The 14,013-nt window shown below is 51.9% G+C and overlaps 2 protein-coding genes across 2 annotated transcripts in view; one reads left to right on the plus strand and one right to left on the minus strand.

The window, feature by feature from the left end:
• The window catches only part of TTLL9 (tubulin tyrosine ligase like 9), a 54,389-nt gene extending 47,644 nt beyond the window's left edge, over nucleotides 1–6,745 (plus strand). Inside the window, exon 15 of the mRNA XM_003483936.4 lies at nucleotides 1,686–6,745. Coding sequence (XP_003483984.3) covers nucleotides 1,686–1,762 — 77 coding nt within the window. The 3' untranslated portion in view covers nucleotides 1,763–6,745. The remainder of the gene's footprint in view (nucleotides 1–1,685) is intronic.
• PDRG1 (p53 and DNA damage regulated 1) lies at nucleotides 2,789–10,051 on the minus strand. Its single transcript, XM_003483933.4, has 5 exons — nucleotides 9,874–10,051; nucleotides 8,240–8,315; nucleotides 7,147–7,221; nucleotides 5,005–5,085; nucleotides 2,789–4,436 (listed from the first exon to the last, which is right to left on the minus strand). Exons 1-5 carry the CDS (start codon nucleotides 9,958–9,960, stop codon nucleotides 4,354–4,356), a joined length of 402 nt encoding a protein of 133 aa, XP_003483981.1. The 5' UTR covers nucleotides 9,961–10,051; the 3' UTR covers nucleotides 2,789–4,353.

Below are 14,013 nucleotides of genomic sequence, written 5' to 3' on the forward strand. Positions count from 1 at the left end.
CAGAGGTAACAAATCCGACTAGCAGCCATGAGGACGCCGGTTTGATCCCTGGCCTTGCTCAGGGGTTAAGGATCCTGCGTTGCCTTGACCTGTGGTATAGGTCGCAGATGAGGCTCAGATCTGGCATTGCTGTGGCTGTGGTGTACACCAGCAGCTATAGTGCAGATTTGACCCCAGCTTGGGAACTTTTATATGTCACGGGGGCGACTCTAAAAGGCAAAAACAAAAACAAAAACAGACAAAAAACAATGCTTTTCAGAGACAGATTCAGTTGGTCTGGACATCAGTATTTTTGAAAGCTCCCAGATGATTCTAAAGCACTACCTACATTGAGAGCCACTGTTTCAGAAATCTCTAGAATAATTCCTAAGTCTCCAATTGAGTATTTGGGCCAGTGGTGGTGAATACAAGAAGAGCTGGCTGGGGGTGGGAAGAATACTGATGAAATGAGTTAAAGATGTGTCGGGAGATCCCCTGGTGAAAAGATCAACAGATGAGCTCAGAGATGAGTCTAGAATTCCAAGAAGAGATTTGCATTGGACACAAAGCCTTGGGAGTTATGAACGAGCTAATTAGAATTAAAGCCAGGGTTGCATGGAACTCATTCTGGAAAAACCCTGGGGATGCATTACGTGGGCTCTCAGCTCAGTAAAGCCTTGACGGCTGCTGAGTGCCTAGGAGGCAGGGTTGGGGCTCTGCCGTGCTGAGAAAGATGGCAGATATCTCCAGGTCACTAGCTGTGTGCCCTTGGGGATTCACTCATGCAGTCAGTATTCATGAGTGCCATCAGTGTGCATGGCACAAGATTAAATGACCATGGAGTTGCCTCAGGGATCAGCTCTGCGAGCAAAAGGAAGTGGGAAACACTGAGCGTGCTCAGAGGAGTTCCCGCTATGGCGCAGCGGGATTGATGGGGTCTTAGGAGCGCTGAACGTGCTCAGAGAGGAGGTCACATCAGGCTCTCAGCATGGACTACCTGGGATACACTTCCACGAGAGCAGGGGCGACTTGTGGGGACAATTCATCTCTTAGCTGGATGTGCCTGACCCATGGGTTTGGGTTTGGGAAGAAAGGAAGGGAAGGGAAAAGCCAGTTAGGTACCAGGCACTGTGCCAGCTTTAAATGCATTTTCGATTTTCACTGAGCAAAGCCAAGCAATGTGGGATAAGGGTAAAGAGCTTGGCCTCTAGGACTAGACAGCCTGGGCTCCAGCCTCAGTCCTGCTGCTTACTGTGTGATTTGGAACAAGTTACTTACCCTCTCTGAGCCTCAGTTCTCTCTTGTACACATGGTTCCTGGGAAGGCTCAATAAGTTAATCCACGTTCCATACCTGAGGCAGCCTGGGCTGGAGCTAAGCCCCCAGTGAATGTTACCTTCTTTTGATGATCCTAACATTCATCCCCTAAAGCAGGTACCTGGTTTACAGATGAGGAACCTGAGGCTCAAAGAGGTAAATGACCTGCCTGAGGGCCACGGCGGTCAGGAGAGGAGCCAGGATGCAAACCACAGGCCATCCGTGGTTGCGTGGCTTCTGCTCTCCTCTCCTCCCACCAGGGAGCAGGAGCATAGGCTCCCCCATCCCCCTAAGCCCCCTCTACCAGGGACAGGCCACCCCCCTCCCCTACCACCAAGCCCCCTCTACCAGGGACAGGCCAGCGCAGCCAACACTCCACTTTGCTTGCAGGTTGTGTCAACGATCGGAAAAAACAGCTGAGGCAGCTGTTCCGCTCCCTTCAAGGCCAGAAGAAAGCTTCCAACTAATCCCCAATGCGGAGGGGAGAAACCCTGGAGGTGCCGAACCAGTCCTTGCTCTGCTCCCAGTTTCCAGCACAGCAGCACCTCCAAGCACTCGCCTCCCTCCCTCCGGCCTGGCAGGTGCTTGCTGCCGGCCCCCCGGATGCCCCCACCCCACCCTGGGCATCTTGCCCCAGCAGAGAGCCTATCCCCGGGACTGGATAGATTTTAACCTCAACAGATTGGCTGGCTTGGCGATCAGGCCCAACAAGGACAAATGCTGCAAGTTCTGCTGCCCCTGAGAGATTGTATCTAATAAAGGAACACAGACCCCTTTCAGAGAATCTTAGGCTCCAGGCTTGGCTCAGAGGGTGCTGTCGGCCAAGTCTTCTGAGGTCTCTCAGGGGGCCAGGGATCCTCCAGGAGCAAGGGAACTCGTCGCAAGCTGCGTTTGCAAAGCAAGCAGTTACTAGATTGTGCATTTACTGCAGGTTTGGGGAAGGACTGAGCTCCAAACACATCCTGCCATCCTTGTCTGGGGAACCCACTGAGTGCCCCCAACCACCTAAAACCAGTGAGCCAGAGCATCCCCATTTCTCAGGTGGACAAGGTAAGGATCAGGAAGGCAGAGCTGCTTGGTGAGGGTCTCTGCAAATGTGAGCTTCTCTAAGTCAGCTGGGTGACCTAGGTGCCTCTCTGGGCCTTCCTGTTTGAGCCTGGGAGCCAAGCTCTTTAGCCCAGAAAGCCTTGAGCTGGCAGGCAAAGAGAAGGCTTGGGGAGTCAGGCACAAGTAAAAATGCATTTTCCACATTCCTACACCTCCTCTTGGCTTACGAGGGCCTCCTGCCTCCAGTGTGGGGACTTCCCTCCAAGCCTCTGAGTGGGGCAAGTCCCGGCAACCCCAGGCATGGGTTCCAAGTCTCTAGGAGAAAGAATCTGACAGGCCTTGCATCCACGGGGCCACACAGGCAGAGGTAACGTGCAGACAGAGCAACTGTGAGCCAGGCAGTCACATCAGACAGTATCTTCCAAAGTAAATGACACAACTCCCTGCTTTTTTAAGTTTTTATTTAAAAATATGCACTATAACAGCAACATGTCCCCTCGCACCCTTGTGTCCCAAACATGCAAATTTCTATTCTGAGGGAACCACATTCATTGTTTGCACACAAATTACGAGCTTATTAGACATTGTCCTTGCTTCTCAATGTACTGTATCTTGAAGTTTGTTCAAAAGCAGTGCTCAAAGTGTCTTCATCCTTGAATACAGCTGTATAGTATTCCACTGTTTAGAATTCTTAATGTCTTAAATCTATTGTGGACATTTAGTTTCCAAGTCCACCTGCCTACTTAGGGATATCATGGGGAAAACCTAGCAGTTTCTACTAAGAAATCTCAAGAGAAGGCAAAATCATAGGTCCGGACCAAAAAGCTCATGTAAAGCATTTTGTTTGGCCAATACCCAAGCTTTAAAAAAGTTTCTGAATTAATCAGCAATAGTTAAAAAACAGAAAACTCAACTTAAAAATCCAATTTCTAGATTCAAGAAAACCTAAGACCATGCCAGCCTGTGTCCCCATATAACTAGTGGCTGGACCCACATGGAATGCCCTTTCGGTTTCACCATCATCTGCTGTTTCTGCCTGTCTAATCCTGACATCATTTCAAGGAGGAATCACTGCCCCTCCATAGACGGCACCCTAAATGGAGTGGCAGGCCCTCAACTGAGGACCAAACGAGGTGAACACTAGCAGCTGCTATTCATTCATTTCGGTAACATTTACTGAGACCCAGGCACACGAACGCCACCTCTCAGGGCACATTCACCTTAGGGTCATAGACCCTGAAGGCAGAAGGGAACTGTGAGCAGCACTGGCCCAGACCTGCTTTCAGAGCCGGTGGGGGTGCATCTTGGACAACGGAGCAGCAGTGCAGGACTCTGCAAGGCCTTCCTGACTAAAGAGCAGCTGCAACAGGCTGAGAAGCAGCATCACTCTGGGCTCTGTCCTGGGGACAAGCAGGAAAATGGGCCAAAGTGGAGGCGGCCGGGGTGGAGGTGGGGGGCTGGTATCTGCCCCACAGATGGCTCTGGGGAACCACGGAGCCCCTAGAGTCTGTCCTTCATTCAGAAGCCACCTGTGAGCCTCCTGCTTTATCCAATTCCGTTACACATGCTGCTTGGAAACGTGTCTCCCCCTTTCTGAGAGGAATGCCGGAATGACGCTCCCACTCTTCTGCCCTGCCAGGCCCAGCTAACAGCAGGCTGTTGTTGAGAAGTGCCTGATGCAGTCATTCTCACACCCCCATGGGCACTGCCCCCACCCACCTACTGGTGGCCGCCAGGGCCTGTCAATGCGTCTTGTGTCCATCCAGCCCCAGCGGTCAGGCCCGGCAGATACTGGCAGGCTGAGGGTTCCCTCCTGTCATCACCAAGTAGCCAAGTGCTACAGACAAAGAAGCTTCGTACGGGGGCTATGGCCAGATTCACACCTGTCCCCTTGCAGGGCAGATCCTGGACTTGCAGGTTTCAAAGCTGGAGAGTCCTGGGTCTTCCACCATCCCAGGGTGGGGAGTGGGGGGCAGGCTGGTCTTAGGTCCCCCATCTTGGTTCTTAAGTTTCATCCTTTCAAGATGATCTTGAGAGCTTTAAGCTCATCCTGGTTGAGGGGGCTCAGGTTAAAACCCTTCAGCTCCGGTTTGCCTACGGGGAGAAGACAACTCATCAGACAGCCGGGCCTCCTGTTGTCCAACCTACTGGCCCTGGAGGTCTGACAGAGACGGGCCTCAAATTCTACAACACACGGAACGACACGCATCGACTTCCACTCCTTAGTCACCAAGAACCTGCAGGGTCATGAGTGCTGCCCAGGAACCTTGAGATGTCTGCTGAACTGTGACCAATCCGGAGTGGTTAGGTTTCCCTAGAAATTCAGCTCTAACCTGGACCGCCTGACGGAGACCTTCTGACCCTCAGTCAGAGCTACCCGGGTCCCCCACACTGCAGCCTGGCATGAAATGTGAGATACCCCAGGCCACTCCTGGCGCCTGGAAAAAAACCTGCGACAGGAGTAAAACCCCACAAACTTCCTGCCCATGCCGTCTCTGGACAGCTCAAGACAACCCTGCCCACAGCCCACAGCCTCAGTACCACTCCCGGCCGTCTGGGCCACTGCCCACCTGCAGGGGCTCCCTGCCCAGCCTTGCCTTCCAAGTCCGTGTTGACGGTGGCTTCCCCTCCCAGTCTCCAGCCCCAGCCCCCAGGCCAATACCTTGGGCTTCAAAGAGGCGGTTGACCTTCACTTTAAGTTGTTTCCGGAGTCTCTCTATTTCTTTATTCAGATGGTCCTGATCTGAAAAAATGAGAATGGCAAACAAGATGAGGTTATGCTACAGACAGATTCAAGGATGCCAGCCTCCGCCCAACCCCCCTGAGAGCACGAGGTCTCAGCATGCGGGAAGGAAAAGGGGGCCTCGGAGACCACTTGAGGAAGAAACCAAAGGCTAGAGAAGGGACACTGAGTGGGTCCAGACCAGGGCTGAGCACACCAGCCTCGGGACTCGAGGGTCACCTTGTTTTCATTACGCAAAGGACCCTGGCCAGAGGATGGGGAAGGCAACCCCAGGATTTTAGGTCATCCTCCCAAAGTGAAATTATGGAAAAGGCAAATGTTAGGATCAAAAAGAACCTAGACCCAGCCTACCCTAAGATGGATGGAAAACAGGTAGCTGAGAATTTTATGGACCCACGTCCAGCAAGGGGAGGAGTTTTCACAAAGGCAGGATTGTGGTAACTGCGACCTGGACGTTCAGCCCAATCCACGCTAGTGAAGACAAGGCCATCTTAGCACATGGACCGCACCAGAAGGCAGATGCGTTGTGAGAAGTGCAACCAGCTGGCGCCACCCAACCAACCCCACCTGCTCCGTTTTCACTCGCTCATTCTGGCCAGCTTGTCTTCCCCCACAGACTTTCATTCTTCTGATGGGGGTGGGGGAAAGCCCTGACCAGCCGAGCCTTCTGGCCTGGGCAGTGGTTCGGGTTCTTGTTGTAAATGAGTAACCACAGTCTTGCACAAGCTTGTTTAGCCTGCGTCCATCCCTGAGAAGCAGAGATGATGATGTCTCGGAACCCCCTGGGTTAGTGACAAGATCACATCTCGACCAAGAGAGCCAAGGACCCAACCCTGAGCCCAGGCAGGCCATGCCCTCTGAACGTTCAGTCTACCTGGCCTCCAGCCTCTACCCTCGTGCAATGACAGCTCTTAGTTTTATAACCATGACATCAGTGTATGTTTTTCAGTGGGGTGGCTGGAAGCATCTCCTCCGAACTGACCTAGTTTCCTTTGCTAGAATTTCAACAGGGACAGACACCCTGTCCTCAGGGACAGAGGCAACCTTGCCGGTCCTCCTGGCCCACATGTTTTCGCAGGGGGCGGGAACATGTGTATCCTGCCCAGACAAGGAACCATTTGCAGCCTGACCTTTTGCATTTATGATGCTTCTCCAAGGAGCCTCCAGGATTGTGGTTGTGAAATTTGAGTATCATGAGGTGTGTACCCAGGCTGTGGCACATCCTAGAGGTTCACTGTCCCCAAACCTCCATTTTCAACCCAGTCACTACTGCAGGGGATGTGAGAAAGCAAAGCTCCTCTGCCAGGCTCCCTGGCAGCTATGGGTGGCCGTGGGCCTTAGTTCTGGCCAATGAGGTATCAGCAGAAGTCCCTGAGGAGGATGGCCTTATTTCCGAAATAGAAAGCAGGGGAGTTCCCACTGTGGCTCAGCGGTAACAAACCCAACTAGGATCCATGAGGATGTGGGTTCCACCCCTGCCTTGCTCAAGGGTTAAAGATTTGGCATTGATGAGAGCTGTGGTGATGTAGGTCGCAGACGTGGCTTGGATCCCACGCTGCTATAGCTGTGGCATAGACCAACAGCTGTGGTTCCAATTTGACCCCTAGCCTGGGAACTTCCACATCTTGAGGGTGCAGCCCTAAAAAGAAAACAAAACAACCCCCCCACCCACCCCCCCGACCACCACCAAAAAAAAAAAAAAAAAAAAAGAAGGCAGGGCCATATATGGAGAAAGCCCTCTGCCTTAAAAATGAGGGAAAAAAAAGAACCCTATTTCCTTAAGCCTCAATTTGTGAAATTCTGTTATTTGCAGTTCAACTTGTTCCTCACTGATAAACAAGCACTGTGCTAGGCACTGTTTCATCTCAACTTCACAACAACTGTGCTACACACATGTGACCCCTTTTAGAGATGAGGAAATAACTCACAGTGGCAGAGTAAGGATTAAAATACACACAGCCACCTCTCATCAAGCTGCCCAAAGCCTGACTCTCAGCTCTGGGTTAAGACCAAGGCTGGGGGAGGTGGGGGGGGGGTGTCCTCGTGCCCAGGAGGCCTTACCTTTCTCAATCATTTCTTTCGTCTCTGGGTGAGGCATCTTGATAAACATGTTCCCGAAGCAAACCATCACATCTTCTGAAATGGCAACAGTCATTCTTTCAACAAATGTTTTTAAGTGCCTGCTATCTGCTAGGCATTGCTTTAGAGGTTGAGCACACAGAAGAACAGGACAAAGCTCCTGCCCTCATAGCTTATGTTATAGTGGAGGAGAGGAAATTAACAAAAAAGTAAAGACACTCAACAGAAATATGACTTGTCAGACCCTGACAAGTGTCGGCGAGGAAAATAAAGCAGGGTAAGAGAGATGGGGAACACCAAAGGAGGGAGGGGCTTGTCACCGATACCAGGCAGTCTGGGAAGGCCTCGCTGATGATGTGACATTTGGGCAGAGACCTGAAGTGAGGGCGTGAGCCCTGCGGACATCCGAAGAAAGAGCGAGCCAGGCAGAGGAACGAGGAACAGCAAAGATCAGTGGTGTGCCGGGGTGTCAGCAACAGCAGGGGAGACCAGGAGGGTGGAGTTATGAGTGAGGGGGAGGGGAGAGGAAAGGACAGGGGAGCATCCACAGGGTTTTACTCTGGTGAGGCCAGAAGCAAGTGCACTTTAAACTCTTGGCCCCAAGGCCCTTCATTACCGCCCTTCATTACAGCCTGGCCTCTGCCCATCTCTCCAGCCTCATCACACGCTCTGTCACAACACCTGGCCTCATCTAAGGAGCCACATCCCCTTCTCCAACACCAAGCCCATGTCCAATTCCTTCTTCAGCTTTCTCACGACTTTCATTTCTGTATTTATGCTGTTTAACCCATCTTTAGGTGCATGCACAAGGGCAGAAACTGTACTATTTTTATAGCCCCCAGCGCTTTTCCTGGTGCCGTCACTCATAAGCCAGCAGCTAACAACCTGTCTCTGAGGTGAGTGGCTAAAATCCTGAGCCACAGTCCAGGTCTGAACTGGGATACTGTCTCCCCATCTCCATGGGCTGTGCACACACCTCTGGCCTCCTGCCTGGTCTCTATCAGGGGTAAGTCAAAGGCCTTAGAAGGAGAAGTGAACAGGCCTCCTGGGCTGCAGTGAGGAAGTCTTGGCTTACCAGAGAGGCTGAGATCCTTCTGCAGGGCTCTCAGGCCCTCCCGGTTCCGATTCCTTTTGGTGTCCAGGTCCACAATCTGAAAAGCACAGGGGCATGAGGGAACTCAGACACCTCTTACCCGGGCCTGTACTCCCAACAGACCAGAGCTGTTAAAACCGAACAGAAACAAAACCAGGGCATCCCTGCTAGGTTAATTCCAATGCCCTGCTGTGTGAAGGTATTCCTTCCCCCACTTAGCTGCCAGCTCCTTCAAGACAATGCTTTGTGCAGGTGTCTTCCCAGGAAAAATGTTTCAGGACCAAACAATTTGTTTTTTTATTATCCACTGGAGCACCAGTTCTTAAACTTTAGGGCATTTCAGAATCACCAGGGGAGTGAAAACCACTCCCTGGACAAGCTCCTCCAGCTGATTCTCACCTAGTACCACAAGAAACCCAGCAATATTACACCAGAACAGCAGAGTGGGGGCACTGAGATGGGGATAACAGCACAATAGCTACCAAGGAAGTGAGGAGGTGGTACAGTACACTGCCTGAAGGAGCTGAATACTCAGGTTTGATTCATGCTGCCCACTCTAAGCTGTGTTATTTCACTTCTCTGAAAAATGGAGATAGGAACAGTACACACCTCATCGGTTATGAATCCAGGAACTAAGTAGGTCAGCACAGTACTTGACCCACAGTAAGGACCCAATAAACTTTAAACTGCTATTTACCATCCAGCATACCTTGAGGCAGTGTTTGACAGGCTCTTCCCCAAGTCTTCCCATTCTCACTACCTGAGGGAGCAACCATTCAATCTTTCTAACTGGAGATGAAGAGTCATGAATCTTTCTTGATTTCTCCCACTCCCTCACCCCTATACCTAACGATCATGGAAGCCTAAGTCCATCTCCAAAATATATTTCTGACCCAACACCACCACCTTGGCTCAAAGCCATCCCTCACCCCACCCATGGCAATGGCCCCTCATATTCTCTTCTCTACAGAGTGCCTGGCCCCTCATATTCTCTTCTCTACAGAGCAGCCAAAGGGATCTTTCAAACCCTAAATCCATTACATCACTCTCCTTCTCCCCATGAACTCTTTTCAAAGCCTCTGCATCTTTATTAGTACCAAACCCAGACTCCCAGTGCAGGTTTGCATGGCCTTCCAAGGCCAGGGCCCCACACTCCTCCCACATCCCCATCCCTGCGTGATCCCAAGACCACTCAGGCCTCTTTTCTGTTTCTCTTCTCCACTCAGAGTGTGAACTGGGGCGGTGCAGCCCAGCTCAGGGAGGGAGCCCAGGAACCGCATTTTGAAAGAGGGGTTCAGATCAATCAAATGCCCAAAGGGGTGAGTAGATCGGGATCGGGAAGGTAGGGCAAGGGAGCAGAGAAAGGATGGAAGAGACGGAATGCCTGGCACAGAGAGGCCCCCGTGTAATACATGCAGAATGAAGCGCGGCGCTTCATTTAACCCACATAATCTCACAGCCGCCCAGCCTGTCGTCACGGCCATTGGCCTAAAAGCCTAGGTCACCTCCTGGAGAGCCTGAGCTGGAGCGATTCCGCACCTTGCGCTTCACTAGGCGCTCGCCACCAGGCCCCAACCTCCGAACCCGGGTCCCAGCCTCGCGGATCAGCCTCCTACCTGCCGTTTGTCCGCCAGAACCTCTTCGGCGAGCTCCTCCACCTCCACCAGGTACCGCAGCACCCGCTCCGCTTCGGGTGACAGCATAGTGCGCTCCAGCCCCGACTCTGCTCTGCCGCGACTCTAACAAGCTCCGCCACAGCTCGCTTCTTGCTTTGCCTGCGCACGCGCAGCTCTGACGGGGCTTCCGGCGCGCACGCGCAATTGAAAGAAGAACGGTGGCGCGCAGGCTCCAACGAAAGCGCGTTAGCGGAACGCGAGAGGCGGGGTCTAGCTTTGGAGGCAGGGTTAGAGCGCCCCCTGCAGGCCAAGGGAACATAGTCGGCTATGCTGCTGCTCTTTTTTTTTTTTTACTTCATTAAAAAATTTTTTTTAGATTATAGTTGACTTACAGTGTTGTGCCAGTTTCTGCTGTATACGCTATGATGCCTCCTAACCACTCCCTCCCTTCGTATAATTCTTGAGCATCTACTCTGTGCCAAGGAGTTATAGGTACTGAGGAGGCAACTGTGAGCAAAACAAAGGCCCTGCCCTCATGAAGCTTCATCCTAGTGGGAAACATGGACAATTAATGACAAAACAAATAATTATATAATATGGCAGGCAGTGATAAGGCTTCAGAGAAATCAAATAATTCTTCCTCTGCTTGAGGAATACGGAAGAGGCCCATGTGACATTGTGGTTTGGGGCGGGGGGTTTGGCGGAACTCACGGCATGCAGAAGTCACCCAGGCTTGGGCTCAAACCCACACCATAGCTGTGACACAAGACAAAGCAGTGACAACGCCAGATCCTTAACCCACTGTGCCATCAAGGAACTCTGACAGTGTGACATCTTCACTTTCCAATTTATAAAATGGAGTGAATAAAAATCCCCCTTATTGTCTTTCTTCAGGACTAGAAGGAGGCAGGAATCTTTTTACTTTTTAAAATTTAATTTAAATTTTTTGAGGGGGTCTTTTTAGGGCTGCAGCCACAGCATATAGAGGTTCCCAGGCTTGGGGTCAAATCCAGAGCTGTACCAGCTGGCCTACACCAGAGCCACAGCAACACCAGATCCGAGCCGATGTCTGCGACCTATACCACAGCCTCATGGCAATGCCAGATCCTTAACCCACTGAGTGAGGCCAGGGGTCGAACCTGCATCCTCATGAATACTAGTCAGATTCGTTTCTGCTAAGCCACAATGGGAACTTCAGGAATCTTTTTAAATTGAGTTTGATTCCCACATTCACTGAGCCCTTGTATTGGGCCCAGTGTCTGCAATAGCTGACCTACACCCAAGGAAGGGGTTAGAAAACCATGGGCCGTGAGCGATTAAGTGCCAGCTCAGAAAAGAAGTTGTGTAAGTGCTGGAAAGTGAACCCGTGTGGGCCGTGGGATCTGGGAGGACCTCCAAGAAGAGGGGGGCAGGTGGAAAGTGGCTACCCTTCAGAACCAGAGGGTTCCCTAGAAATCTTCATGCCCAAACCCCTCACTGCATGGCTGGAAAAATCAAGGATCGGAGAGCGGCGAGGACTTTAAAAGGTCAACAGCAGACCTGATACTATAATTCTGACCTCCTTTCTCCCTGAGTCCAGCTTTTATTTCTCTCCTTTTGGCCACTGTAACCAAGCCCTTTCATAACCTTTGCCTTATTTGAATTTCACAATGACCTTTGTATAGACAAGTTATTACTGTCCCATTTCACAGCTGCTGACGGAGGCCAGGAGAAGGGTGATGCCTTGTCCACAGCAAGTCAGGAGCCAGCATGGGTCCAGGAGTGCACTGGCTTCTAGACCACTGCTGTCTCTAGACCCTGAAAAAAAGGCTCTTCCCCAAACTGTGGCCCTGGAAGTCCCAGGAGCACCCAATCTTTGCCTGGCCTTTGGCTTCCTTTGACTGCCAGAGGCAGAGCTATTTTTCCCTGCAGCCACCTGGCATGGGGAAAGAAGGAGACTCATTAAGGATTCCTCATTGAGGGTGAATTTGTCACCAAAGCCAGGATGTTTTGTATAAACACCTTCTGGTTCAGAAATGCAGACACAGGCCCTGTGAAGGAAGGTGGAGTATTAGCCACAGGAGAAACGGAGCCCACCAGTCATCCCTTGGGCCTGGAACCCAGGACTGAGTCTCCTCCATCTTGGGGCCCAGACTGACCCCTGACCCCTGCCAGATGGGCATGGATGGGGCAGGGTGGAGGGAGGCACCCAAATTGGCAGCTTCTTGGCTGTGACTGGCCCTTAGAGGGCACCCCTGCCTGCTGGCAGTGTTGGGGAGGAGGTCATATCTAAGACTTTGAGCCAGTCAGACCTGGAAGGACTCCTGTTTCAGAACCACTTAGGTTTCACACCATCTGTTTCACAGATATTTATTGACTGCCCTGGTCCTGTTATAGGGATTCCACTGTGAGCAAAACAGGCATGGTCCTTGCTCTCAGAAGGCCGGTGGGAGGAGTTCCTGTCGTGGCTCAGCAGTAACAAACCCAACTAGTATCCATGAAGACTCAAGTTCAAGCCCTGGCCCCGCTCCGTGGGTTAAGGATCCAGCATTGCCATGAGCTGTGGTATAGGTCAAAGATGTGGCTTGGATCCTGCATTGCTGTGGCTGTGGTGTAGGCCAGCAGCTGCAGCTCTGATGAGACCCCTAGCCTGGGAACTTCCATATGCCATGGGTACAGCCCTTAAAAAAAAAAAATTCTGATGGAGACACAGACAGGCAATAAACTCATGAACAAGCAAACACATCATGTGTCAGGGAGTGGGTGATAAGTGCCATGGAGCACAGAGCAGGGCAAGGTGGAGAGTGAATAAACAAGGGGCCACTTGAGATACGGTGGTCAAGGAGGGCTTCTTTGAAGAGGTGGCATTTGTACAGATGTGCAGGAAGTGAGAGTGTGAGCCACATGGAAATCGGGGGGACAAGCATTCCAGTTAGAGGGAACAGCAAAGGCAAAGGCCCTGAGACGAGCCTGCCTTTGGCCAATGGGAAGCACAACAAGGCCAGCGCAGATGGAACAGAATGAGTGTGGGGGAGAAAGTAGGAAGTGAGGTAAAAAGGAGAAGGAGGCGTGAGCCTGTGGGCCTCTAGAAGGGGCTAGAGGTGTCCCATCTGCCATGGCAAGGCCCTCCCCGGAGGTGGCCTACAGACCCCACAGCACAGGCTGGTGGCTTCCTGCTTCTTGCTGCTCACAGACGAAGGTTGAGTGGGGAATGAGGGTGAGTTAACACCCATGGGAGTGACCTTCAACCAAGACGAGGGAGGAGCCCGTGGCTGCTTCCCCCAGCTTCTTTGCCTCCCCACAGGAAACCCACAAGGAGGTGGCTCCAGTCACCCAGGTACAGTGGCCAGTGGCTGGACAGAGGGTAACAAGGGCAATACTGAGCATGGGAGAGATTCTCAGGGCCTTTGCACACACTCCTCCATCCACCTGGATCTGTTTTCTCCTCCACCTTTGTGCCTATGTAACTGCTCCGTACTCCCACTTATCAGCTTGGTGTCACCTCCTCCCTCTGGGCCCCATTGCTTCCTGGGCTACCCCCATCTCTGCACTTAGCACACACCATCTTCTTACCCTCATCATCTCCCTCGCCAGTCGAGAGCTCCCCAGGGCAGGGACCTTGTCTGTCTTGTTTGCTGCTGTGTCTCCAGATTCTAGGATGGTGCCTGGCAGATGAGAGGTGTTCAGTCATGGACTCAACGTGAAGCGAAACTTTCTTTGCTTTTTTATTTTATTTTATTTTATTTTTGTTGGAGGGGGGAAACACCTGTGACATATGGAGGCTCCCAGGCTAGGGGTCAAATCAGAGCTGAAGCTGCCAGCCTGCACCACAGCCACAGCAATGCCAGATCTGAGCCGCATCTGCAACCTACACCACAGCTCATGGCAATGCCAGATCCTTAACCCACTGAGCGAGGCCAGGGATCAAACCTGTGTCCTCATGGATACTAGTCTGGTTCCTTACAGCTGAGCCGATACAGGAACTCCTGAAGCAGAACTTTTGAAAACCCAAAGTACCCAAAAGTGAACAGAGCTATCTGAAGAGTAACTAGCTCCCCATCCCAGGTGTATGAGGTTGGACAGTCACCTGGTCAGACACTGCAGAGCATGAACCTGTTTGCAAATCAGGTGGGGGTGGTCCCTAAGTCTTTCCTAACCAGA

This window comes from Sus scrofa, chromosome 17 (assembly GCF_000003025.6).
Source record: "Sus scrofa isolate TJ Tabasco breed Duroc chromosome 17, Sscrofa11.1, whole genome shotgun sequence".
Lineage (NCBI taxonomy): Eukaryota > Metazoa > Chordata > Mammalia > Artiodactyla > Suidae > Sus > Sus scrofa.